Genomic DNA, 27787 nt, shown 5'->3' on the forward strand with positions numbered 1-27787 from the left:
TTTCCTCGTGGGTTTTCAATCTATGAAAAGGATCCAAAAGGCAACCCCTGGGAAGTAATTTATGACAGTTTCATACATACATTAATAAGAATCTGGTTTGAGGGGTTGTTTGGTTTGGTTTGGTTGGTATTTGAGACTCGCTATACAGGTCAGCCTGGCCTTGGATATGATCACTATATGGCCTCAAACTTGCAGTGACCCTCCTGCCTCAGCTTCACAAGTGCTGGGACTATAGGTGTCTGCCTCTGCACCCTGCTCATTAGAAATACTAACACTGTCTTGCTTTACTGTTTCCAGAGTATTGGGCCCATATCATTTATACAAGTTAATATTTTCATGCTTGGTGTGGTTATGCACACCTGTAATCCCAGCGCTCAGGAGGCTCAGGCAGGAAGATTGTCATGGGTTCCAGGCCAGCCTAGACTACATAGTGAGACCCTGTTTCAAAAAAATACTACAGAATCATATTTTTAAATTTCCTTATTAAGATACAGTTTACACATAAACCAGATTGAGACCGACTCTCCGCCCAGAAAACAGAATAGGCACATTTTCCAGCTCTTCTGGGCCGTCCCTCTCCAGGCCTTGACTCCCAGGCTAGCATCCTAAACACAGTGCAAACTGGGATTTCTTCAATATGTAAAAATCTCCTGCAAGGTGAACAAGGCTCACCACTCAGCAGGATAGGACAGCTCGCAGAGGGGAAATAAGGCACCCCTGAACCACACAAACAGACACCGGGCCTCACGACAGTCAAGAAGAATGCAAACAAATAATAGTTCTCATCTAATAGGGGAGCAAAATCTTAAAAAACAAACAAAAAATCCTCCCTCCCCCAGAAAAGAAAAAGAAAAGAAAGAAAGAAAGAAAGGAAAGAAGAAAATGTGCTTTTTCTAGTGCTGGAGATTGAATCCACTCATCTACATCTGAAGCCCCATCAAAAATGTTCACAGTGTTGGAGCCACGCGCGCTGGCCAGGCTGTAACCCCAGCACTGGGAAGGCTGAGGCAGGAGGGTGGAGAGTGAGAGGACAAGCGGGGAAGCAGGCGATCCTGACCCCCCAGTCCAGTTCTGTAAGGTTGGGGTGACTGCTACTGACTGCTACGCCGACAGAAGCACAAAAACAACACAGCTTCTTATAAGGAACTGGCCACCATCTGCCAGGTCACTTTTTAATGCCTATTTCCTTTGATGGAGAAATCCCATTTCCAGATCCTACACTAGGGAAGTGCTCTGTGATCCAGCCGTTTACCAAAGCAGTGCCATTAATAGGAAAAGACAGAAAACACCCACCCGGTAATGTGGAGCCAATTAAAGCGGGTGAGGTTTACCCACAGTAACATTGCACCATTTCAAAATGTTACCCACAGTAACATTGCACCAGATCAAGACACATAAAGGCCAGGCTGGACCAGAGTACTTCAGACTGGGGCTTTGTCAGGTGTATGTCTGTATTATTTGTTTTGGTATAGAAATTGACCTCAGGGCCTTTGCACTGCATACCTCCCCAGCCTTTGCACTTCTTTATTTTGCAACAGATCCTCACTGAATTGTCCACACCGGCCCTCGGTTTTGTGGCCTTCCTGCCTCAACCTCCTGAGTGCCAGCATTACAGGCACTGTAATGAGATGACACAGTCAGGCAGCCATGGTATGAGAATTCACACATGCGCTCTGTGGGCTGCTACTCGAAGCAGGGAACCAGGTGCCTTAGCAGGTGGACAAACCTGACACTCGGTCAGCCAGGTGCCCAGCTCATCTGAAGAACGTGGTCCTTTTATTTCCAGCCTTGGCTTTTTCACCTGACTCTGTCTTCTCATTCTAATTTACAGAAGAGTTTCAGTACTGGATGAGACAAAGAACTTAAAGTGGTGAACATGGCACACAGTGAATTTAGCAGGAATTATTAAAGTAGCAATCTAGACATGCTGTAATTCCACACAGCCCTCTTAAACTGGCCATTCCGATTACTGCATGTTTAGATAGGTTTCTCTGCAGATTAGCTCCGCATCCTATTCACGTATTCCATAATTATTTAGAGGCCCAAGTTGGTTTTTTGTTTGTTTGTTTGTTTGTTTGTTTTGTATTTTTACCGGTACCAGGGATCGAACTCACGACCACAGACTTGCAAGGCAGGCGCTTATGCTGTTGAGCTAAATCCCCAGCTCCTGAGGCCCAAGTATTTTGGCGCACACCTGTAACCCCAGCCTGGGGAGGCTGAGGCAGGAGGATAGCCACAAGTTCATGGCCAGCCTGGCTACATAGTGAGTTCAAGGCCACTCTGAAATGTATAGCAAGACCCTGTCTTGAAAAATAAAATCTTTCCTTTTTATTTTTTTGGCATGGGAATTGAACCCAGGGCCTTCTACATCCTCAGCCTTTTTTTTTTTTTTTTTTTAATTATTATTTTGAGATAGGGTCTTACTATGTAGTTCAGGCTGGCCTCGAACTCATGGTGACCCTACTGCCTCAGCCTCCCCAATGCTGAAATTACAGATGTACAATACCATGTCCAGCGAAAATTTTTATTACTTTTTGTAAAACTACTCTGAAGATGTATTTTGGGACCTACTAATGAATTGCAATATGCAGTTTGAAAAGCCAATGGTAAAGTAGAAACCACTAGAGATCAAGGCACACACAATTGCTTGGCATGTTATGTACAGCCATAACAGCCCTTCTCTGTCTTTCTTTTTTCTTGTGTGTGTGTGTGTGTGTGTGTGTGTGTGTTCTTGTTTTTTTATTTTTTATTTTTTTTATCGATACCAGGCATCAAACTCACGACCACGCACTTGCAAGGCAGATGCTTATGCCACTGAGCTAAATCCCCAGCCCCATGTGCTTTTTTTATTTTTATTTTTTTTCAATCAGATCTTGGTACAGTTGCAATACACACAACGGTCACATTCAACATAGAAGATTCCTACTGTGCCTGCTGTCTTGATTATTTTTCTTCCCACTCCCCTCCCCTCCCCTCCCCTCCCCTCCCTTCAACCTCTCTTCCCCTCCTTATTTACAAAAGTTTTGATTCCATTCTCTCCTTATATTCTCTTTTTATCCCCCCCCCATTGAGCGTTCTCTTGCTAGCTCACACCATCTGTTACACACCTGGCCCATTTACACTGTTATTTTCTCACACCCAGAGAAATTATGCCCTGCTTAACCACGCGTGCCTGGTTGATTTCACTGAGGAGTACGGGCTGACGCTGCATCCATGTACCTAGAAAGCTCTCAAGATTATCCTCCTGGATGGCAGGACAGTACTCCACGGTACAAAAGACTCGCTACTTTATCCATTCATCCGCGGACATAGCCCTTCCTCTGGCTTCTGCCAGTGGACTGGAAGGCTGGGTCTAGGTTCTTCACCTTATCTCCTCTGGTCCAGCAGTGCCTGGCTCATACACGGTTCTTAGGAAATATTTGTTATTAATAATACTGTGCCTAATATTTAATGCTTAAACCCTTGGAAGCCCGGTATAGTGGTGCACAGCTGTAACCCCAGCATCAGGGAGGCTGATGCAGGAGGACTACCAGGAACTCGAGGCCTGCCAGGGCTATACAGTGAGAGCCTGTCCGAAAAAGAAAAAAATATTCAACCCTGCATCCCTCTGGCAGAATCTTAAGTAGAACTTGGAGACAAATCAGGAGTGGGAAAGGGCACCTTGGGCAGCCTCGCTCTGAGTCAGATTGTCTGGGAAAGCAGTCTGTTTCCCTGCAGCCCTGTTACAGTGGTAATTCACAATCTCACAGTCGCTCTGTTAGTGCTGGTCACACGGTGAGCACCTGGCTGCTTAGATCTTAAATTGGAGCCTGCAAGGTCGGGTGACATCCAGCGCCTGGGAAAGCTGCTATTTTAGCTCCAGTTCTCACAGAAAGGCAGTATTTTGGGCCCGACCTTTTCTAACAGTGAGCTGGGATGCACAGAGGCCGGACAATCACACGGGCTTCAGTAGGGACCTGGCGCAGTAAACTGCAGCACGAAGTTGCTTTCAATGTTTTGCTTTTAAATTTTATGTCTAAGTACAGAAATAGACATTTTGTATCCGTGGGCCTTGTGCTGATAAAAGAACAGTAGGTTCTGCTTTGTCACATGCATTCAAATACTGGCCTGGGGTTGACTCTGTTCCTGGGGGACCCAGGTTCTGTTCACGAAGTCTTGGTCTACATCTCTGTCTCCAGGAGTTCTACCTGTTCTATTGCCTAGAAGATTTAATGTTTGTTTTGACATTTAGATCTCTGATCCATTTCACTTTTAGTTCATGATTTTAGCCTTCAGCAGGTGGCAAGACAGTTTTCCCAGCACCATTTATTACAGAGGCCGCCTTTCTTTCTTCCAGTGAACATGTTTGGCTCCTTTGTCAAAGATAAGGTGGCTGTGTGTGTTTGGAGTTCTTTCTGTATCTTCTAACCTGTTCCACTGATCCTCAGGTCTGTTTCTTTGCCAGTGCCATGCTGGTTTTATCACAGTGGCTTTGTAGTATAGCTTCAAATCAGGAACCATGATGCCCACTGCCTTTCCTTTGTTGCTTAGAATTGCTTTTGCTATTCAAGGTCTCTTCTGGTACCAAACAAACTTTAGGATTGTTTTCTCTAAATCTGTGAAGTGTGCTGTTGAAATTTTGATCAGGCTTGCATTAAATCTGCACAGAAATTTTAGAAGTATGGCCATTTTTACCATATTGGCTCTTCTTATTCAAGAGCAAGGGACATCTTTCCATGTTCTCATACCCTCTTTGATCTGCATTTTTCAGAGTACTATAGTTTGTAATGTAAGGGTCTTTTATGTCCTTCATCAGATTGATTCCTAACTATTTCATTTTGGGGAAAGCAATTGTGAAAGGTGTTTCCCTGGCTTATCTCTGTCAGGCTGATATTTGTGTATTGATTTTTGAGTGTCTGAGGGCTGCAGGGGACACAGACTGCTTTCCCAGACAATCTGAGTCGAGAGCTATTGATTTCTGAGTGTTGACTTTGTGTTGAGCTATGCCACTGAATTTGGTTAATAAGTCTAGAGTTCTTTGGTGGAATTTGGGAGTTTTCTATGTAAGTATCATGTCATCCACAAACTAAAAGTAAAATGGATGAAATATCTAAATATTAAAACAAACACTAAATCTGCTGGAAGATAGAATGGGTAGAACTCTTGAAGACAGAGGTGTAGGCTTTGTAGGCTTCATGAATAAAACCCAGATCACACAGGAACTGCATCTATTGAGATGATCGTGTGAGTTTTGCCCTTGGCTCTGTTAATAAGTTAATAGAATATTACACTTACTGACTTGCATATGCTGACCCTTCCCTGCATCCCTGGGATGAATCCTACTTGGTCGTGGTGGATAATCTTCTCGATGATTTGCTGCATTCTGTTTGCTAGCACCGTATAGACGACTTTTGCATTAGGGAGATTGGCCTGTAGTTGTTTTTTAGTTAGACCTTTCTCTGGTTTTGGTATTGGGGTAATGCTTGCTTCCAGGAATGAGTATGGAAGTATTGCTTCCTTTCAATTTCATTAAAGAGTTTGAGAAGTAACAGCATAAGGTCTTCTCTAAATTTCTTGTAGAATTCAATAGTGACTCCATTAGAGCCTGGGCTTTTATTTTTTTGGTAGGTTTTTAATGACATCTTCCATTTAATTGATGGATATTGGTTTATCTAGAATTTTCATGTCTTCATTATTCAGCTTTTGTAATTCATATGCGTCTAGGAATCTGTCCACTTCTATGTTTTCTACCTTATTAGGATATAGGTTTAAAATACAACAGAACAAGACAGAACAAAGCCAATCAAGACAATGCAGTGAAATCAGTACAGAGCTTCAGAGCAGGACACCAGGATAATACTAATAGGTACCATAGTATACCTCGTTATCTTCACAGTAGTTGTCCATTCAGTCAGGTATAGCAAAATCAAACCAAAAACAGAATACTGTAAAACCAATTAAAACAGAAAATTGAACAGAGCAAAACAATTAATCAGAATAAAGCAAAACAGTGAAAACAATATTGGCCTTCAAAGACAAGACAGAAGGAAATCCCCCATATTTGCTATATTGCATATAGTCATCCTTGACGTAGGTGCTGATGATCTTCTGGATTTCTGCAGGACCTGTTGTGATTTTACTCTTTTCATTTCTAGTTACATGGCTTTGAGTCTTTTCTTTCCTTTTTTGATAAGGTTGGCTAAGGGCTGTCAAATTTGTTTAATCTTTCAAATAATCTACTCTCCAGGGGCTGAGAATTTAGCTCAACAGTTTAAGTACCTGCCTGGTTTGATCCCTGGTACAAAAAAAAAAAAAAAAAACACTACTCATTCATTGATTCTTTTCTGTCTTACTGGTTTGCTTTGTGTTTTGTTTTGGTACCAGGGATGAAACTCATGACCTCGAACTTGCCAGGCCGGCACTTCTACCACTGCACTAAATCCCTGGCTCTTTGTACTGTTTCCTTAGTCTCAAATGTATTAATTTCTGCTCTGATCTTTATCATTTCCTCCACCATAGGAGCTTGGGCTTGACTTGCTCTCCTTCTAGAGGCCTGAGTTCAACATTAGGTTGTTTATTTCAGCTTGCTCTGTTTTCCTGATATAAACTTCCCCTGTAGACCAGGTGTGGTAGCATACTTCTGTAATCCTAGCACTCAGAAGATGAAGCAGAAGGATCACCATGAATTCAAGGCCAGCCTGGACTACAAAGTGAGACTCTGTCTAAAAAAAAAAAAAAAATTCCTTTGTAAAACTGCTTTCAGCCGGGCATGGTGGCTCACACCTGGAAGCCCGGCACTTGGGAGATGGAGGCTGGAAGATCATTGTGAGTTCCAGACCAGCCTAGGCTACACGGCGAGCCCAAGGCCAGCCTGAACTGCATAGCAAGACCTTGTCTCAAAAAGTCAAAAAAAAACAAAGACTGCTTTCAGTGAGTCCCATAGGTTCTGGCATGTTGTATTGACACTATTATTTTATTGTAGAAAGACATTTCTTCTTTAATTTTATTTGGACCAATTAGTTGTTCAAGAGGGTATTATTTAATTTCCAGGTGTTTATGAAGCTCTTGTGGTTTCTTTTCCCACTGATTTCCAACGTCATCACACTATAATCTGGTAATGTGCACGGGATAATATCAGTTCCTTTGTATTTACTTAACCATACTCTCTGTGCTGGTATTCACTCTATTTTAGAGAAAATCCATCTGAAGGTGAGAAGAATGTGTATCCTAATGTTGGGTGGAGCACTCTACAGACATCTACTAAATCCATTTATTCAAAAGCCTGGTTTGGTTCTGATTTTTTTGTTGTTGTTCCTTATCTAGTTGATTTTTCTATTTGTGACAGTAAGGTATTATGGTCCCCCATTATAATTGTATTAGTGCTTATTTGATTTTTCTTGTCCATTAATATTTGTTTTATACATTTGGATGCACTGTTGTTTGGTGCATATATATTTATGATTGTTATATTTTCCTCTTGGATTATTTCCTTTACAAGGATGTAGTGACCTTCTTTGTCTTTCTTGATCAGTCTTAGCTTGAACTCCACTTTGTCTGCAAATAGAATAGCCACTCCTGCTTTTATGCAGGTTTCTACTGCATGGAGTATTGTTTGCCACCTTTTGACTTTCAGTCTATGAATTTTTTCTACATATTTTTAAAAAGAAAGATAATTACTGGCCAAGCATGGTGGCGCATGCTTGTAATTCCAGCTACTTGAGAGGCTGAAGCAGGAGAATTCCTAGTTGGAAAACAGTCTAGGCAACGTAGCAAACTCTCAAACTAAAATACTGGTGCCCGAATCTCTCAGTCTGTAAGTCTGCCCCTGCCTGCTCTCAGTCTGCTGTTGGCCATGTACAAGGACTCACAGACAGCCAGCGTCATGGACAGGCTAGCAGCACAGGAGCAGACCGGATGGTCCCCAAAGGGCTCGCTCTGGGTGCACAGCTGTCCCTTTGCCCTTAGTGTCTATAAAATTTATGTGATTTCTGTTGCCTACAGACTAAGCGAAAGGGGCATGGGTTTCATCTGGAATGTTGGTACATTTTGCACTTTTTGAATCAACTTGAAGGCATCAGGCGAAAAGAATTAAGAAAAGAAAAGGCCTTGCATGTTTTCCCTCTATTTTCCCAAGGTCAACACGAAACATGCATAGCTCTCAACCTCTAGTTCCTGAATATATTTTTTCTCCTAATGCCATATGTAAGTCTTTCAATAGGACTTTTTAAGCCTCTATATGCTTTGTTTTGTTTTTTGAGTCAAGGCCTCTCTATGTAGTACAGACTGGCCCTGAACTCACTATGTAGCCCAGGCTAGCCTTGCACCTGTGGGGATCTTCCTGCCTCAGCCTCTTGAATGCTAGGGTAATAGGTACTAGGATCACCAAGCCTCTAAATTCTCTTAATGGAGTTCAATGGCTACTCTGAAAAACATGATATAGAATGAACCATCATATATACCTTTTTGCATCTCTAATTTCAATCTATCTTAAGCAGAAATAAGACTAAAACTTGTTAACAAGGCCCTGCTGATTCTACATGGCGGGGCAGTGTGTAACCCTTCCCTGTTCCACTGTGTGTTTATAATGTGTGTTTATAATCACGGTCTTCATCAATAGGAAGCAGGGCAGAGGGTTCTTATTCAAAAGCTCATAAACAGAATTCTATGGCTGGGTGGGTGTCATGTGCTTGGAATCCATCAGGAGGGTCACAAGTTCAAGCCTGCTGGGCAGCTGAGATTCTTGTTAAGTTTTCAAAATTTTTTTAGTCCATGTCTGTAGCACATAAAGATTACTTGGGGAATTTATCATGCACATATTACATCTTAATTCTTTCTCTTTTTTTCTTTAAATCCCCCCTTCTCCTCCCTTTCAACTTGTTTATCCCCTTTCCTGCCTCTCTCCTCTCCATCTCTTGTTCCCCCATCCATTTGAGAAAGTTCTTCCTACTTCCTATTTAATCTATTTTTTTTTTTAGACAGTCTTGCTATGCAGTTCAGGCTGGCTTTGGACTCACTATGTAGCCTAGGGTGGTCTCAAACTCATGGCAATTCTACCTCAGTCTCCCAAGTGCTGGGGTTACAGGCATTTGCAGCTACGCCAGGCAAGACATGGCTCTCATAAAAGACTCTGCTTGCATCACTGAAGTCAGCTGCTCACAGGCAGAGACAACAGAGCCTGGCGCTTAGGCAGCCCTGATACTGGGAAGCTTCACCTCACCTGACCCAGAGCAGAGGATTAGTGGACTGAGGTGCTCCTGTGTCTGCCCTGGAGCTTCTAGGGAAAGCTCCGCCTTCTGACCTGTGCCCCACTACAAGGGGCAAAATGTTTACATCAGGAGCTTAGGAAGACTCCCTCTCAAGGCAAAACATAAAAAGGGTTGGGGACCTAGCTCAGTGCAAAGGCTGTGGGTTCAATCCCAGGACAGAGAAAAAACATAGTAGAAAGGTTAAAAGTTCTAAATCTGAATTAGTTAACTCAAAAGTGAACACTGGCTGAAAGAACTTTAATATTCACCAGGCACTTTAGCTGCACTAGCTGTTAAGGGAGACAGAAGCATGGTTCTACGGCTTCTTTTTGAGACCTTGAACTCATGGTGATCCTCCCACCTCAGCCTTCTGAATGCTGGGATTACAGGCATGTGGCACCATGCTCATCATCTACAACTTCTAAATTCTCCACCATGACCAAATACGAATCAGGAAGGGCCCATCACGCCAGCTGTTATGGCACAGGCCTGTAATTCCAGCTACTCAGTGAAAGGGTTTTGGCCCAGACAGGACTCTGTAGCCAGGAAAACCTCAACTGGAACCAAGAAACACCTATTTCCCCCACCTATCACTGAGGAAACTGAGGCAGGTGTAGTGGTACACTTCTGTAATCCCAGCACTTGGGAGGCTGAGGCAGGAGAATCATTTGCAAATTTGAGACCAGCCTGGGCTATAAAGTGAGCCCAAGGCCAGGCTGAACTGCACAGTGAGACCCTGTCTCAAAACAAACAAACAAACATACAAAAAAATCACAAATTTGAAGCCAGTCTTAGCAATTTAGTGAGACTGTCTCAAAATGAGATCTAAAAGGTGTTTGGCCTGTAGCTCGAGGTACAATGTTTGCCTACTACGTACAAGCCCTGGGTTCAATCCTTTGTATTTTTCTCCAACAATACGATATTGGGAAAAAAAATCCTGAACCTGGAATAGGAAAATCAGGTAGAATTTCCCCTTTTATGAATAGATGGGAGAGCCAGGAAAAAACACTTAATCTCATTAAAGTTTTAGTTTCATATAAAAATGGGCATAATATGCCATGCTACTCCTGTGAATTGGTACAGCATCAAATTAAGTCCAGTATATGCAAAAGTTCATTGACCAGAAAGTACTATGAAGATATTACTGGTTTCTATTGCTGTGGCTAAACTATTACTATTCCAAAAATTAATATTTATCGGCCTTGCTTTCTGAGGGTCAACTCAAAAGAATTTATAACAAATAAGATCTACTAAGGTCTCACTGTATGCTAAATATTATTCTAATCTAGCCAAGTGTGTACCTGTCATTCTAGCACTCAGGAGGCTGAGGCAGGATTGCTGGGAGCTTAAGGGTAGCCTGGACTACAAAGTGAGTTCAAGGCCAGCCTGAATTACATAGTGAGACCCTGTCTCAAAAGGACAAAAACCAAAAACAACCACAAAACTACTAAGCATAGCGCAGCTTTGGGTTCCCAGTCAGCGTGCAGAAGCAGACGGGTCAGACGCTGTGCTGTTAGTGGTCCTGTTAGATTACAGAGTGGGCACAGGGAAGGCACTCTCCAGGTGAACTGCAGAGGTGGGTGTGCCGGGCACACTTCCCGGGGCATGAATGTTGTGGGGGTGCCTGCAGGGCTGCTCTCTACAGCCCCCTTTGCCTCTTCTCCATCGCTAGCATTCTGTACGCTCTGTTCTTTTTGTTTTATGAGACAGGGTCTTGCTACGCAGTTCAGGCTGGCCTCAAGCTCACAGTGATCCTCCTGTCTCGGCCTCACAAGTGCTGAGCAATAAATTCTGTTCTATTTATTGCATGGGCTCAGGCAGGAATATAGACAGAGAAAGAGGTGGGCTACCCCTACACAACAAGCTGTATGTTGTAATAGTTACAATTATTCTATACATTAGAACGTTTAGGTGTTATATTATGCACAAGTATATGCCTCATGAATCATATAGTATCTACAATGTATTTTGTGTATATACATATATATTTTTTGTGGTTCTGTGGATCAAACCCACAGCCTTCCGCACACAAGGTGAGCACTTAACACTGAGCTACATCTCCAGCTCCAAAATAATCTTTTTATCTTACAGAGAAAAAAGTAAAACAAAAATTTAAAACAAGATGATTAAGAAATAACAATGCACAGGGACTGGAGATTTAGCTCAGCGGCATAAGCACCTGCCTTGCAAGCAGGCAGTTGTGAGTTTGATCCCCGGTACCGATAAAAAAGAAAAAGACAACAATGCTCAATACCTTGTGTAAGGCTATCTTTAAATTACAGAGAACAAGATATCTGCACTTAATCGCCCAAACAGTATTAGTACAAACCTTTCTTTTCAGTGAACTAAGAGAAATTAGTAGCACAACTATCTTAACTATTCAAAGTTAATTTTTGTTGCAATTTTGATAAATATTCTCTGAGAATCGTCATTTTATAAGAATGCTGAAAATTTAGAATGGGTTATAAAAATGCAATTGGATCCAGGCATTGTGGTGCATATCTGTAATCTCAGCATTCTGGGAGGCTGAGGCAGGACGATTGCCTTGAGTTGGAGGTCACCCCAGGCTACACACAGAGGTCAGGGCCAACCCAGATCACATAGCGAGCCCTTTGTTTCAAAAACAAAGCATATTAAAAGAATAAAAAGGAGATGAAAGAAAGAAAGGAATTAAATTCATAATAAATTCAAGCCAACCTTGACCTAAATAGCCTGCTGCTCCCGGAAATACCCTCGCTTCCCAGCAGAATGCCCCCTTTTCCTAAGTCGGGTGTCCACCGAGCTCTCTGGGTGCACTCATGGCGTAAACATCCAGAGACAGCGCCCAGGAGGGCAGCGCTGCAGGATGGAGAGGCGTTGAACCGCAGGAGGGGTGCGCAGCTGGCTGGGGCAGGCCCAGCCTGGCGATGCCGTGGACCCCGGGAGGGGCAGGGCCCTGCTGTGCCTCCGAAGCGGGCAAGCATCATGCTCGGCTCGCAGGCCTGGGTGATCCCTCCTCGCAGCCTTGCCCGGCTCTCAGGGCAGGAGCAGGAGCTCGCTTCCGCCTGCGCTCACCTAGCCACTTGCTTACACTTGCACCGCTTCCCGCTGGTGCTGCCTCCCTGAGGACCCAGCAGCGCACAGGCTCCTAGTCGCCAAAGCCCTCAGATGAGGCACATGATTTCCAGAAAAAAGAAACAAAACTTACCAAATGGCTTAATTGTGCCCAGTTAAGAAGTACTCACATTTTAAAACAGCAGCAACAACAAAAAACACCATGCTCCTGACTCAGATTTTCAAATCTCAGAATAGTACCCAGTCACCCACAGTATGGAGATCTAGATCAGCCTGCGCCAAGGAAAAGATGTGAGCACCCCTGGTTGAACTGGACACAAACTGATTATTATTATTATAATTTTTGCCATTGAGTCAGGGTCCCCTATGCAATTCAAACTGTTCTTTTTTTGTTTGTTTTGGGTACCAGGGATCAAACTCAAGCCCTCTCGCTTGCCAGGTAGGCGCTTATGCAGCTGAGCTAAATACCTAGCCCCAATTCAAACTGTTCTTGAGTTCACTTTGTAGTCCAGACTGATCTCAAATGTGCAACTATCCTCCTGGCCTCAGCCTCAGGAGTGCTGGGGTTGCAGGCGTACACCACCGTGCCTGGCACCGCTGGAATTTCTGTCTTCCTAGAAATTAAACAATCTCATCTCCGATTTAGAAGGCTCTTATGGGGAAAAGGCTGATTTTTTTTTTTTTTTTGGTCTTTTTTCATTTTTATCGGTATCAGGGATCGAAGTCACGACTGCCTGCTTGCAAGGCAGGCGCTTATGCCGCTGAGCTAAATCCCCAGCCTCCTAGGCTGCTGAATTTTTTAACTGACCACAGATCAAGGCGGGAAGCCAGACCTCTTGTCTTGGAAGTGTTTGCTAGTAGGCTTAGTATTTGCTTGACTCCCAGAAGGAAATGTTCCCTTGTGGCAAGGCACCTTCTATTTTTTCAGGTGGAGTGCAGGCGCCCGCCCTGGGGCCACTAGGCCACTGCAGCAGGCTGTGTCCTGTTAGCAAACACTCTGGCCGGGGCTGTCCTGCAGTCGCCAGTTTACAGAGCCTGCTGGGCCTGTAGCCAGCAGAAAAGGGCTGGTTGTTAAGTTCACAGAAGAGCTGAGTTGAGCCAGCTAGGGAGGCTTGTTTCTAAAGCCTGGCGTTTACTGGAACCCTGTTTGGTCAAAATAGTTTCTCAGCCTAAGGACACCTGGCCAGGGTGGTAAGTCCCTCACCACGGAGTGTAGGAAAAACTCAGGAAAAAGGATGACTGATACCTAACCTGCCTGAGCCTCTCTTTTAAAGACAGTTAGGCATGGTGGTGCATGTGTGTAATCCCAGCACTCAGGAGGCTCAGGCAGGAGGATCGCTGTGAGTTTGAGGCCAGCCAGAATTATACAATGAGACTATGTCTTAAAAAAAAAAAAAAAGCAATGCAGTCTTAACTAATCTTAATAAGACTGTTGTGTTTTAATAATTTTTTCAATATTTTGGATAAAAAATATTGTCCCTCCAGCCCCAAAGGTAGTATTGAGTATTGAGTCTTTCTGTCCAGTAATCTGGCACAAGATAGATACTGCACTTCCAATTGGTACAATAAGGGTAACACTCAAATATCAGAAAATGTGTTGGAGAGTAAGGAAGTGAGCCTTTGCACACTACTGGGGAAGTGTAAAATGAGGTGGCCACTTGGAGAAGTCTGCAGTCCTCACAAGTATTAAAAGGAAGCCAGTGACCTGACTCTTCAGGTCATGCATTCTTGTTGTTGCTGTTGGCCTGGTCTTGCTATGTTGTCCAGGCTGGCTTGGACTCCTGGACTCAAGTGACCCTCGCACCTTGGCCTCTCGTTAGCTGAGATACCAGCAGGTGTCTACTTCTGACAATTAAAGCCTGTACTCCCCTACTCAGAAGGCTGCGGCAGAATTGGCTTAAATCTAGGAATCTGCGGCTAGTGTGGACAAGGTTAGAACCTACCTCAAAAAAAACTAAACAAGGGTTGCTGGTGCGGTGGCACACGCTAGTAATCCAAGCCCTTGAGAAGCTGAGGCAGGAAGATGGCTGCAAGCTTGAAGCCAGCCTGGGCTACACAATGAGATCTTGTCTCAAAAAGCAAAACAAAATTGAATTACATCTAACCAAGCTGTTAAGCATAATATCCAAATGCTAACAAAAATTCAAACTTTTTAAATTTTTAAAGTGAATTTTCAGAAAGCATGGCTTAACAGTTAAATAAAAGCTTTGGACTCATTAGAAGCAACTTTTCTGTCACTCAGTTCTAATGTGCACTAGGCAGTGTCTCCTGATGCTGACACTTTTCTGTCATCTAATTTAGTTACAGCTGCAGTGAGTTAAGGTTGCAGTTTTTACCAGAAGGAAACTCAGCTTCCAGATCCATATCGCAAGGGGTCAGATTCCCCTCCTGGTGCCTAAGTGCCTATTCCCAAATGACCAGGTCCCTCCGTTCCCCAGGAGCACAGCTCTCAACAGCGAACAGAACACGGCCACACTCAGAACCACCCCCCGACTGCACGGCAGTGCAGACAGAGACAGCGCCTAAGTGCAAGAACAGCCACGGCTGAGGAAGAGTTTCACACCTTCCACCTGTCATTCAGTTGGCCTCGGACCAACTGAAAGGGGAGAGGAGCAATGGGATCATTCTTTGGGTTGTCTTAGCTCCAGGAAACTTGCTGCACACAAGCCAAGAATCAGGCTGCCTAAAAAGGCTTTCAAATGAGGACACCATCAACACTCAGAAGCAGAGCGTTTTATTAGATTCCCAGATCACCTTTAGGGTTGCATCCATAAACAACCCCAAACAGACTCCCAGCTTGTATGCAGTTTAAGTGAGCTGGGCGATACACGCCCAGTCCCAGCACTCAGGAGGCTGAGGCAGAAAGGTCCCAGCACCGTCAAGGCCAGCCTGGGCTACACAGAGATCCTGTGTCAAGCCCCCTGCCCAATAACCAATGAGCTGATCATGTCAACCAAAACCAGATTAAAAAGCGCATTTCTGGGGGTTTAGCTCAGCGGCATAAGTGCCTGCCTTGCAAGTGTGTGGTCATGAGTTTAATTCCTGGTACCGATTAAAAAAAAAAAAAAAAAAAAAGCGCATTTCTTCTGGGTTTGGTCAGAGTATCTAACAATGTGTCAGAACCAGCATTTTGTAGGCGTGAAATTGCCAAGGTACAGATCCTTAAGTATTCACCAGCACCAGAAGGGCTGTCAGAAGAGGCTAGTAAGCTTTTATTAAGCAAACAGGGCATGGCCAGCGCCCACTTCACCTGCTCGCCCTGCCAGTGGTCTTCACAAGTGATGCAGCCGGAACTCACCTTTCGCACTTTCCCTTTGCCAAGTTTTCCAGCACAGCCTTGGAAATTATGCAACAGGGCAGGCTGAACCACATCTGTCCTGTTTCTACAGGTCAGTACCAGCAGCTCCCTGCGGAGCCAGCTAGGTGCTGCCCTAGCAAGGCCTGGGCCTCCTGCTCAGGCTGTCGGCTCCTTGCAGCTCCGCCCTTTAACCCACACGCCGTGTGTTGTGTGTTCCATGCGCAGACCCTCGTGGGGACCACAGCTCTACTATGCAGCCGCTGCATGGTGCTCCATCCTTTTCCTGCTGCTGTGCTGAGTGGCGGTCAGCGGTAAAGCCCATACCCTGGCATGCACCAGGCCTGGGGCTGATTTTCCTGCCAAAAAAGCCCCCAAACCCCAAACCAAAACACACCTGCAACAGGCTTAAATACGTCTTCCTGAGTACACGTGTGGATGATTTTAATTTTGCACCCTATTTTACTGGGCTTTCCTTTTAGGTGAATTGTGTAGCCTCTGTACTATTTTTTGTTGTTTTATTGAGAATCTTGCTATATAGTTCACTCAGCTTGAGTCACTTTTTAATGACTGATTTTCTCTAATTTATACGGCTACTTTATGTAGCTCAGATCTAATTTTTAACTAGTTATATGCATTTGTAAGATTTTTCTCCTAGTCAGTGAACTGTTGAAGAAAACAAAAATTTTTTTGAGATGAACTCAGGCTGGCCTTGAACTCACTTTGTAGCCCAGGCTGGCCTGACCTTGCAGTGATCCTCCTGCCTCAGCCTGGGATTACAGGCGTGCGTCACCATGCCCAACTTTTCTTTTAAAAAAAATTAACAATTTATCCAGAAAACTTCACATTTAAAAAAAAAAAATTGAAGGTCCAGGGATTTAGCTCAGCAGCCTAAGCCCCTGGCTGGCAAGCACAAGGTCATGAGTTTGATCCCTGGTACCAAAAATCAATAAACACTGAAACCCACATGCATATCAAAAATTATAAAAACAGAATAGGCCTCCCATGTCTTCAAACTTATTTTCCCTCAGTCCCTTATTAGTATTAGGCTTGATAAGGAATTATAAACAGTGAAGCACATTTTCCTCAAATTTAACCAATTAAAACATTTTTAAAATGCTATGGCCAGGCAGGTGTGATGGTACACAGCAACCATAACCTGGAGGCTGAGGCCAGCCCGAACCGTGCAGGAAAACCCTGTTTCAAAACAAACAAACAAAAAGGTGCCCACAAACTACCATACAAGGTAGGCCTTTCCCCTCCATGCGTACAGAGTGCTTCCCAGAAGAACGTGGCTGAGCCACAGATGGGTACATCCCACACGGACTTCACCACTGTGCACAAAGGGACACCTATGACCGACATCCAAGTCTCAGCTCAGGAGAACAGAAAACAGTATTTTATTGAGAACCTATAAAAAGGTGAAAGAAACAGAAATATCAACTGACGGGGCTGGGGATTTAGCTCAGTGGCATAAGTGCCTGCCTTGCAAGCAGGCAGTCGTGAGTTCAATCCCCGGTACCGATAAAAAGGAAAAAAAGACAAAAAAAAAAAAAAAAAAATATATATATCAACTGACAACAAAACAACTGGCTTGACTCAGAAGGTAACTACCAACCTATAACACATACCGACATTTCCAAGTTAACCGAGATGTTTATTCCATGTATAATCACTATGAAAAAGAAATCTCAGCTTAGATATTAAAGAAAAAAATTAAAAATCCATGCTGGTTGTAGAGGTACATACTTGTAATCCTAGCACCCTGGGAGGCTGAGGCCTGAGGATCATAAGTTTGAGTCCAGCCCAGGCAATTTAGCAAGATTCAGTCTCAAAACAAAAACAAAACAAAACAAGCACAAAAAAAAAAAAAAAAAAGCTGAAGAAACAATATGAAGGTCCTGGTTACATCCCCATTAGCCAACCCACCCCAAAACACTGGGCATCGTGGCATGCACTGGGAGGCTGAAGCAAGGAGGATCGCCAGGGATCTGAGGCCAGCCTCAACTGCACAGCGAGACTTTGGAAAAAAGCAAAACAAAAGGAACTGATTTGCTGTCATTGTGCTAATTTCACCAATATATAGCAAATTACTAAAACTTTAAACTTGGTAATAGTCAACAGACAACTGTGTCCCACAATTACATTTATTAAAAACTGACAAAACCTGTACAAAAAAAACTTCCCTGCTCATTTCCACACCAGTCATCTTAGGGGCGTTATCGCCTGGGGCCCCCTCGGCCTCTGCCGCGGCCACGTCCTCTTCCTCGACCTCGGCCTCGGCCTCTTCCTGCCACTGAGGGAAAAGAAAGAAACAAACCAGTGAAATTCCCCTCCGCACTAGCAATACCTCCCCCGGGACGCGTGGCCCTCCCCTCCCTTTACAGTTTTTATTTTGTGAGGCAAGGTCTCTACAGTCCAGGCTGGCCTCCAATTTGTGACCCTCCTGCCTCCGCCTTCCGTGCTGGGATCACAGGCATGCGTGTGAGCCCCCAGGCCAGGTTACAGGCTGCATCCTGAGTAAGGGACGGGGCTTAAACCCAGCAGACACGACAGCACGCTGCTGCTGCCACTCACCTGCTTCCCTCTTCTTAGATTTCACCTTGGGCTCAACATCCACGAGCAGAGTGTCGAGCGGCAGGCTGTCTGGCAGGATGAAGTAGCGAATGTTGTTTCCCCGGATGCTCAGCGTTTCCAGCTGCACCGGCTCTCTGTTCTTCAGGGTCATCTTCACAGCTTTCAGATGCGTGTTCATGCTGACATCCACGCCTGTAGGGGACAAAGCGAGCGGTGTCAGCCGAGCCCAGCGTGCATGTGTCATAAACAGACAGAGCTTCTCTGGCAGTGCTGGGCCAAAAGTGGGCCAAGTGGACCCCAGCGGCCTCCCTCATGCAGCTGGGGATGCCATGGAGGCCAGGGCCTCGGTGCCGGGTCCCACTCTGCGCACTGCATAGCAGTCCCCAGCCTCAGCTCCTTACCCACAGGCCACACCCAGCCAGGGTCAGATACACGAATTCCCTCAACTTCCCCCAAACCCACCCAGATACTTCAGCCTTATTCATTCTTTCCTCCTGTCTCCCCGCCAGAAGGTTTTCTTTCCTGAAATTAATACTCTCTCTGAAACAATCCACCTCCCATGGGCCAGGGGTACTGACAAGCTCCTTCTCTGATCCAGGGACCACATGATAAGCCGGCATGATTTACCCCAGCCCTACGGAGACGCGATTATCCCCACTGTGCCGACTGAGAATATATTCACATTTCTATCTGCTCATACGGGACATGAAACACTGGCTACCATGGTTGCAAGTGGGGAAAGAATCATCCCAGCACTCTGGAAAGCTGAGGCAGGAGAACTGCAAGTTCAAGCCTAGCCTGGGCAACCGAGTGAATCAGTAAGACCTTGTCTCCAGATTAAAAGTTTAGCGGGCTGGGGATTTATAGGTGCCTAAACACCTACCTGGCAAGCTCAAAGTTGTGAGTTTAATCCCCAGTACCAAAAAAAAAAAAAAGAAAGAAAGAAACATTAAAAACTTAGCCAAGTTTGGTGATATAGGCCTATAACCCCAATACTTGGGAGTCTGAGGCAGGAAGATCACCGCAAGTTCGAGGCCATCCTAGGTTACACAGTGACTTTAAGGTCAGCATGGACTGCACAGCAAAATCTTGTCTCAATGGGCCGGGGATTTAGCTCAGCAGTATAAGCGCCTGCCTGGCGCAAGTTCAATCCCCAGTACCAAAAAACAAAAAACATCCTGTCTCAAACAACTCAACTAAACTGACCTAGGCTGGGGATGTAGCTCAGTAAAAAGGCCCTGGTTCAACTTCCAGTACTGCAACAAAATAAAAAGGCAAGAACCACCCTCTGGCTCCTTAATATCTAAAACAGTACTCTGGAGAAAGCAGACTGAATCACTATCTAGGGATTTTATTTTATTTTTGAGAAAAGGTCTTGCTAGTAGTCCAAGTTGGTCTTGAATTTGCAGCAATCCTCCTTCCTCAGCCTCCCGAACACTGGGATTACAGGTGTGCACCACCACGCCTGGCACTACTTTGGGAATTTAACAAGACAATTACTCTTACTCAGAAATGGTCACAGACACTATCACCTCACACTGTACAGACTTCCTCAGACAGCAACTGGTATTATAAAGTTCCAGTATATCCACAGATGGTGTCATTTAATAGTTTATACGTCTCTTGATTTACTCAGATGCTGATCTACACATCAAAAATTTACTTATAAATTTACAATTTCAAGATTTTAGAAACAGGAACATCCGCTAAGATAGCATTTTCTTTCATTTAGTCTATCAGTTCTTTTGAAATTTTGCAATTTTTTTGAAACATCAACTATGAGCAATAGTAATTCCTTAGTGAGGTAAAATTAGGGTGCTCCCACCTCCCCCTCATATTTTTTACCCTACATAATCAGACATGGAAACCCTGTATTGTATCCTCAAAAATGTTACAACCTAATATGGAAGCAACATTCTAATCAAAGCACAGTGTTTCCAAGATCAGCACCCTCTACACAAGGAAGACATACAAGCAAAGGCTTAAGGCCATACGACAGTCTGCTTACAGCCCAAGTACGTGAAGGAGGCTTAAGTAAGGCCAATTAATTCAGACCCCAAAAAACAACAACAAAAAAGAACCACTACTAATGTTCATTATGGTTTTTTTTTTAAATCGGTACCGGGGATCGAACTCATGACCATATGCTTGCAAAGCAGGCGCTTATGCCGCTGAGCTAAATCTCCAGCCCTCTAATGTTCATTAAGAAACCAAAAGACTTCTGGTCTGAAGGTAGGGTTGATGAGGAAACAAAAACCCAAACAAAGCAAAAGTGTGTTATCAGAACAGCACACAACCTGCATACCTGTGATTGTTCCGTGGACCTGTGTTCCATTCTTCAATTCAATGGTGACGGTTTCATGGCTCAATTTCATCAAAAATCTATTAAAATAGGGATAGAACCATGAATTGTCACCTTTAATGCTTTGAAGTCATATTCGTTTAGTAGAAAGGGTGAAACTGCTAGATGCTAAAATCCGTTAAATGCTATCTGCACCAAGTCCTATTAATCTGTGTAACACTAAGCTTTCCCTGAAACTATACCCTCAGCGATCATAGGAGCCTCGTGTAAGCATTCCAACATAAACTGTAAGTTCCTGTTCTTCTAAGCATGGTACAGTGGAACCTCAGATGAAGACAGAGGTCCCAGGAAGAACTGCAAAAATGATTATAATTGGTCGCACAAGACGCTTACTGTCTGTGTAGAAATGAAGAACCTTCCTACCCTTCTCTCTATACGGGTATACTCTTCTAGATGTTAAGGATATACTTAAGATTTGTCTTAAATAAATTGTGTCATTAATGACTTTTATTAACTTGTGGTTCCCAGTTAGCAATTTTCCTGTCAATAGAGCTTGGTAATATTACTATATGGAAATGTCATAATTTATTATATTTCTACAGATGAACAAAAGTTTGTTTTCTTGTTTTTACTTTTACAAACCCATTTGTGCAAGCCCTCACCAACACTAGTTAATAATCCTCCACTTGACTTGGTAGAGAACAAGGGGTGATTTGCTTCCCCTAGTTACTTGTAAGACTAAGTATGTGTATTCTATGAATTACGTGTGTGCCCACATTCCAGCTAAGGTTTCCTGTGTACCTCAGACAGTCCCGCAGGCTGGCTCTGAATGTGCAGCGATCCTCCAGTCTCAGCTCCTGTGTGGTGGATTATAAGCACACGCCACTGTGTGGAAATTGATGCTCTATGGCACATACCTCACAGACCATACTAACTGGTACACAGATTGATACCCATTCACCTCCCCACCAGATGATTGGTGAGGTCAGGATGAGGACTTTCATGTGTAACCTGGACTTTAACAGCTCAGTGTTCTCACAATGAAAGGGGAGCCAGCACTGTAATGTAACATTTACCGTGGTGGCACAGACACCATCCTGATGGTAGGCGTTGCTTGGTATTGGACATAACAGACTTTTAAAAGCTTGTCTGTGCTAGCCAGAGGCAGTGATGGTTGTCTGTATAGGACGCTGAGGCAGAGTGACAAGTCTGAGGTCATCCTGGGCAGCTAAGCAAGCCTTGTGTCACAAAGCCGCCAACCAAGAGGGCTGAGGGTGTGGAATGCGTGCCGAGTGCACATGAGCCCCTGGCTCAGTCCTCAGGGCCCGGGGCTGGTGTCATCCTAACACAGACAACACAGACACCCATGTGAGAGTGCTTCTTCAAACAACAAAGACACTTTCAATCAATTGTTAGTGCTGATAAACAAGCTTCAATTCAGCTCCAAATTTAATAATAAATTGTATTAGCCCAGAATCTCAACCTACCAGTTTCTTCCTATTATTTAGTTTTGTTTTTATTCTTACTGTAATTGTCCCACTTGGTAGTAACTTTAACTATGAAAATTCCTCAAATCAGCACAGCGTACTGGTGCACACTTGTAATCCTAGCACTCTGGAAGGCCGAGGCAGGAGGACTGCAAGCTTCAGCCCAGCCTCGGGAACTATAATCTGTATCCATAATCTACTCTATCAAAAAGGAAAACCAGGGGCTGGGGATTTAGCTCAGCGGCATAAGCGCCTTGCCTTGTAAGCAGAGAGTCGTGAGTTTGATCCCTGGTACCGATAAAAAATGAAAAAGACAAAAAAAAAGGAAAACCAAAGAGAAAAAAAAGTCTCTGAAAAAACCAAGTATGTTTTATTAATTTCAGCAAGTCCAAGGGTGTCTTTTTTATTTTTTATTTTTTTGTCTTTTTCCTTTTTATCGGAACTGGGGATTGAACTCACGACTGCCTGCTTGCAAGGCAGACGCTTATGCCGCTGAGCTAAATCTCTAGCCCCCCCAAGGATGTCTTTGAGAAATCCAATATTCATCATTACCTATTATGTATGTCATAGTCCTGCTTAGTAACGAGGATTAAAAATTACCGAGCCTAGGCTTGAAAGGAGTTTATAGCTATTAAAAGACACTTAAAAGTAACTTGAACTGTAGAACATAATGGAAACATGCAAAGGTACATCAAGTAGCTCAGGAAAAATGGAGTCACCTCTTAGTGGACTGCTGTTGAAAAGTCTGAAAGTCCCATCAAATAGAGACAAGCCCTGGAGGCATATGGCTGTCATCCCTGCATTTTGAGAGTAAAGTGGGAGGACCACTTTGAGTTCAAGGTCAGCCTCACTACATAGCCAGACCCTGTCAATAAGTAAGAGAGAAACAAGAGCAAGACAGTGATAAGAACCAGCACAAGGCTGGGCTGGGGGTGTAGTGCAGTGGTAGAGCTCATGCCTAGCAAGTGTGAAGCCCTAGGTTCAATCCCAGTCCCCCCCCCCCCCCACAGCAAAACACATGGTACAAGAGTAACTTTAGGTACTACTGATAGAATATTAAATTTAAAAAACGTAGACACACAGGATGCTCTCATGTGACCACTTGGGAGGGTGCGGCAGGAGGATCACTGCAAGTTCTAGGCCAGCCTGGATTACATATTGAGTTCAAGACCAACATTAACTACGTAATGCAGTGCTAGCGTCACATTTATATTCTAAAGAGAACTGAGGACAGATATTCGAAAAAATTAATTTCATTTTTTGTTGGCGTTTCTTCCTGGCATCAAGGACTGAACTCGGCATTTATGCTGAACCGTATCCCGAACCTTTTCTGAATCAGGGTCTCCCTAAACTGCCTAGGCTGGACTTGAACTTGTGATCTACCTAAACTCCCAAGAAGGCTGAGATTACAGGCATGGGCTATTACACCCAACTGAAATCAATTTGAAATGATAAATACACACTCTCTAGGAAAACAAACTAGGCAGCTACAGCAGTACAAGGTTAAAACCACAGTAATCAGTAACAAAGAGCAGAGACTGATAAAAATAGTACTAAGTGCTTGGAAATAAGCCACAATGACAGGATGGGTTTTCTGTAAAGGTACCAATGCAGTCAAGGCAAGGGTGAAATTTTTCAACAACTGAGGGTTGTTTCAATGGAACTCTATATAGAAAAACAAACCTAGATCCCTATCTCAAAATAAATCATGACAGACCACAATCACACCTTAAAAGTTAAAAAGCACCAAAAAGAAACAGAGAAGTATCTTCATAGGTTGAGGGCAGATAGAGATTTCTTTGACCAGAACTATAAAAGAAAAGCTGATAGATTTAAGATTTCTTCAAAATAAAACTGTGCTCAGTAACAAACATTATTAAGAAACAGGCAATCTAGCTGGCTCTGGTGTTGCAAGCCTGTAGTCCCAGCACTTTGGGAGGCTGAGACAGGACTGTGGAACTACACAGTAAAACCCTGTCTCCAAAAACAGAAAGCATCAAGCAATCTGTAAAATGGAGAAAGTGTGTATGTCAAAGGACCAGCATGGAGGATATATACAGTTCCTACTTGATAACAAAACACAAAACAGTCAAAATAAGGAACAGATTGTAACACTTCACCTAAAAAGACGCATGAGAATGACAAGTGAACAGGTAAGACAGTGCTCAACATGATCAGTTATTAGGAAAATGCAAATTAAAGCCCAAGAAACACCACTTTATAGACCCACTAAAATTAGAAAGACAAGTGCTAGAAAGCATGCAGGTAAGTGGGAATTCTGATATATACATATATAAACTTTTTATTTATGACTTATTTTTTACTCTGCTTTCTGACTCTACTTGTGTCTCAAACCCTTTCACAATTTTCTGCTCAGTAAGGAAAGCACTCCTGTCATAAGCACATGAGCGCACACAGAACCACGGCACAGTGCTGACAAGCTCCTTCATTTCAGAGAATCTCTTGAGGACTTTGGGTCTCACAGCATTTGCCCACGCAGTCTGGCTGGATACACCGCAGGCAGATTCCGGTGTTTTCCCAACTCTGGTATCAAGGTGAACAATTCTATTTCCTGGGGTTGAGGACAGCCTAGTTTTGTTAGAGACTGTACTGAAAGAAAGCCTAGCATGCTATGTCAAGTGCTGGGCCACCCTGAAACCTCCTACACCACCCCCGGAAGAGGAATACTGCAATACTGTGTTAGTAAAAGTATAAAATACTACATGCATCTGTTTTGGAGAATGGTCAGGGGATCTCTCATTTAAATCTGTGATTCATGCAGGGCAAGCATGAGATCGTGAGTTCAATCCCTGGTACCAAATAAATATGTGATCCAGCAACTCCACTCCTAAAAAATCTGATTTTGGTGTTTTTTCCTTTTGTTTTGTGACAGGGTCTTGCCTTGGATTCTCAGTGTTCCTTGTGCCTCAGCCTTCAAAGTGCTGAGATTACCACGTACAACACCACATGTAGCTATAACCTTATCTCCGAAAAAGATTTGCACAAGAATGTTGAAGTATTTTTAAATAAAATACATAAGGGAGGGGGGACAGCAAATTACTGCTTATTTCCCACAAGGTAGAACCTTGAAAAACATGCTAAGTAAAGGAAATTTTACAGAAAACAAAAGAGTACATGCTGCATGGTTCTGAACATATGAAATTCCAGTGAGGCAAAAAGTAATCTATGGCGAAACAAACTGGTTGCCCAGGGAGGCATGAAAACAGACTAGAAAGGGCTGGAGGAAATTTTCTAAGGTTTTGGTAATACTGTATTACATATTTTGATGGGGTTCGGGTTATACACACCTATATACTTTTCAGTGCTGGAAAATGTATACTTCATTGTATGTAAAATATTTGCCTCAAAAGGGGAAATAATAAACCAGGAGTGTATTGGAAGGGAAGAGGCCACACTTCAGTGGCAAGTGGAATGAAAGGGAGGTATTGTGGTCAGGAAAAAGTTATCTCCTCAGCCAAGGAACCAGATAGATTCAGATGACTTTCTGATGAGTCGTTCATCATCTGAATTCTAATCATTCAAACGTAGATACTCTTCAGGTAACAGTGTCCTCCAGTATTCAAATTCACAGTATTTGAACACAACAACCAAAGAGAACTGACTAGTGAGCTTTTTATTAGGTAACAGTAGCAAAACTGGCTATCAGATGCTAGGAAGTTTGAGAGAAAAAAAGCCAAGCTCACTTCCCATGTTTCCAACCAAAACAGGAAAGCTAGCTGAAAAATGGAGCAGTTAGGCAAAATACTTTCATTTCCATTCAAAATACTTTCTCTTCTGCAAGACCTTGCTTTTACAGAATACCAAAGATGCAAAATGAGTCAGTATAGCCATTAAAATTTGCAGATCATTTGTCATAACAAAATCTTTCAGTGAGAAAAATGGAATCAAAGCATATTGGATAAATTAGCTGTAAAGTGGGGGTGGTGACACAAGCCTACAATCAATCTAAGCATTGTAGAAATCTGAATCAGGAAAATTGATAGTTCGAGCCCAGCATGGGCAATTAAGCAACTTAGGTAGACTTTTGTCAAAAAATTACAAAGTTGTGGTGGCACACGTCTGTGATCCCAGCACTCTGGAGGCTGAGGCAGGAGGATCACTTCGAGTTCGAGATCAGCCTGTACTAGAAAGTGAACTCAAGGTCTTGTCCGAACTGCATACTGAGCTCCTGTCTTTAAAGAAACATTAAAAAGGGCTGGAAATACAATTCAGGGAAGCCCCTCGAGCTCAATGGGGGGGGAGCACACTCAGGAACAAACTGAGGTTGGGGCTGGAATGTGAGCTACTTGTGATTACAGAAATCAACTGACTAGCCTGCCAAGCATGCTGAAGCGGGTTCGATTGCCAGCACAAGTACAAAAATCCTAAACGCTAAGGTTGAAAATCTTCCCATACAGCCCCCCTGAATACAGTACCTAGATTTTTATATTCCATTTCAATCATACTAGAGAGGTTATCTACATATTCAGCATGTAACAGGCAGGGACTCTGTCTTTTAAAACGTGCTGTTATTACCTGTGTATAGCACAACCGGTGCCCAATAACTAGCTCACAGTGACAATCTGTGTGACCCAACGGAAAGAAACTAGCTAAATTCCTCTCACCGCTGGCTTAGTTATCACCCTCACTCCCCAAGTTCCAGCCTCAGATCTGGGGAAAACACTGAAATCAAATCTATTTACAGACAGTTCATAATGAATTAATCCCTTGAACTAGTTTTTAATAGATGCAACTAACTCACATAATCACAGAATGAAGTAAAACAGGAGATAAAGTTATCATCCGTGCAATTAACAGCAATTAAAGCGATGACTTCTGTCCTACACTGGGAGATTTTCACAAAATCAAAAGCCAGCCTTGACGGGAAATGTAGGTGAAATAATCATGCCTAGCAAGTACCAAAAAAAGAAGCTACGAACTCGTGGATTAGTTCCTCTCGAACTCTAAACATTTTGCAAACAGGTTTCATCGTTTCTAAGTTTTCCAGCGCGACTACAGCTGCGCTCAATAAGGACCGTGGACCGACCGAAAGCGGGATTCAATGTCGGGCGCTGCATCTTGAGGGCCTTTCGCAGCAAGGTGGGAAGCAATAGTGAAGCCTTCACCTCCACCTCTACCCGCTGGACAGGCCGCGAGGCTGGGACGCGACCCAGTCCGGAACTCGGGCTCCGGACCACGGAGCGCCACCACAACGGGCGCGGGAGCGGCGGGCGCCGGGGCCGTTAGCAGGCCGCAGCACGCGGCTTTCCCGCCTCCCGCACCCAAAGGGGCCCAGCCCGGGCCAAACCTTCCCTTCCCTGCCTCCAGTCCGCCAGGTCACCTACGCACCTTACAAGCTTCATCTTAACAGCGCCGTCAACCTTTCAACCTGATAGCGCACAAAAAACAAGGAGCAGGACCCAGCGGCCCGGAGTATGAATGGCCGGAAGCGCCAGTTTCAGGGGCTCCCGACGTATAGGGCGCGCACCGCCGAGGGACGCACCGCGGAAACGCCGCTCTCCTTCCGGCCGCGAGGGGCTCCACGGCGGCCCCTAGTGACCGGAGGAGCGAATTGAAGCTGCTGGGGGCGCCGGGGATGGGCTTGAATCGTTTTATTCTGGGTTGTTTGATTTTATTATCTGTGATGGTATGAACAGCTATTTTTTTTTTTTTGTCTTTTTCCTTTTTATCGGTACCGGGAATCGAACTCACGACTGCCTGCTTGCAAGGCAGGCGTTTATGCCGCTGAGCTAAATCCCCAGCATGAACAGCTATTTTGAAGAAAATTTAATATAATTTTGTTTTAAAGTCCTACCATGCTTTTGTTCTTCTTTCTCCATTGGTTTTA

At 43.9% G+C, this 27787-nt stretch overlaps 1 protein-coding gene across 1 annotated transcript; it reads right to left on the reverse strand.

The window, feature by feature from the left end:
* Positions 1-17706: 17706 nt before the first annotated feature.
* On the reverse strand, positions 17707-27466 carry Snrpd1 (small nuclear ribonucleoprotein D1 polypeptide). The gene is made up of 4 exons (XM_003474111.5): positions 27289-27466; positions 20456-20532; positions 18151-18342; positions 17707-17869 (listed from the first exon to the last, which is right to left on the reverse strand). Exons 1-4 carry the CDS (start codon positions 27300-27302, stop codon positions 17793-17795), a joined length of 360 nt encoding a protein of 119 aa, XP_003474159.1. The 5' UTR covers positions 27303-27466; the 3' UTR covers positions 17707-17792.
* Between the last annotated feature and the right edge of the window lie 321 nt (positions 27467-27787).

This window comes from Cavia porcellus, unplaced genomic scaffold, assembly GCF_034190915.1.
Source record: "Cavia porcellus strain 051 isolate PalLab524CR breed Dunkin Hartley unplaced genomic scaffold, mCavPor4.1 scaffold_20, whole genome shotgun sequence".
NCBI classification, from domain to species: Eukaryota; Metazoa; Chordata; class Mammalia; order Rodentia; family Caviidae; genus Cavia; species Cavia porcellus.

Coding starts and splice junctions, on each gene's coding strand:
- Snrpd1 (XM_003474111.5), bottom strand. Junction 18,343..20,455: donor GGTCCACGGAACAATCACAG/GTATGCAGGTTG, acceptor TGTCCCCTACAG/GCGTGGATGTCAGCATGAAC. Junction 17,870..18,150: donor ATCTAAGAAGAGGGAAGCAG/GTGAGTGGCAGC, acceptor CTTTTCCCTCAG/TGGCAGGAAGAGGCCGAGGC.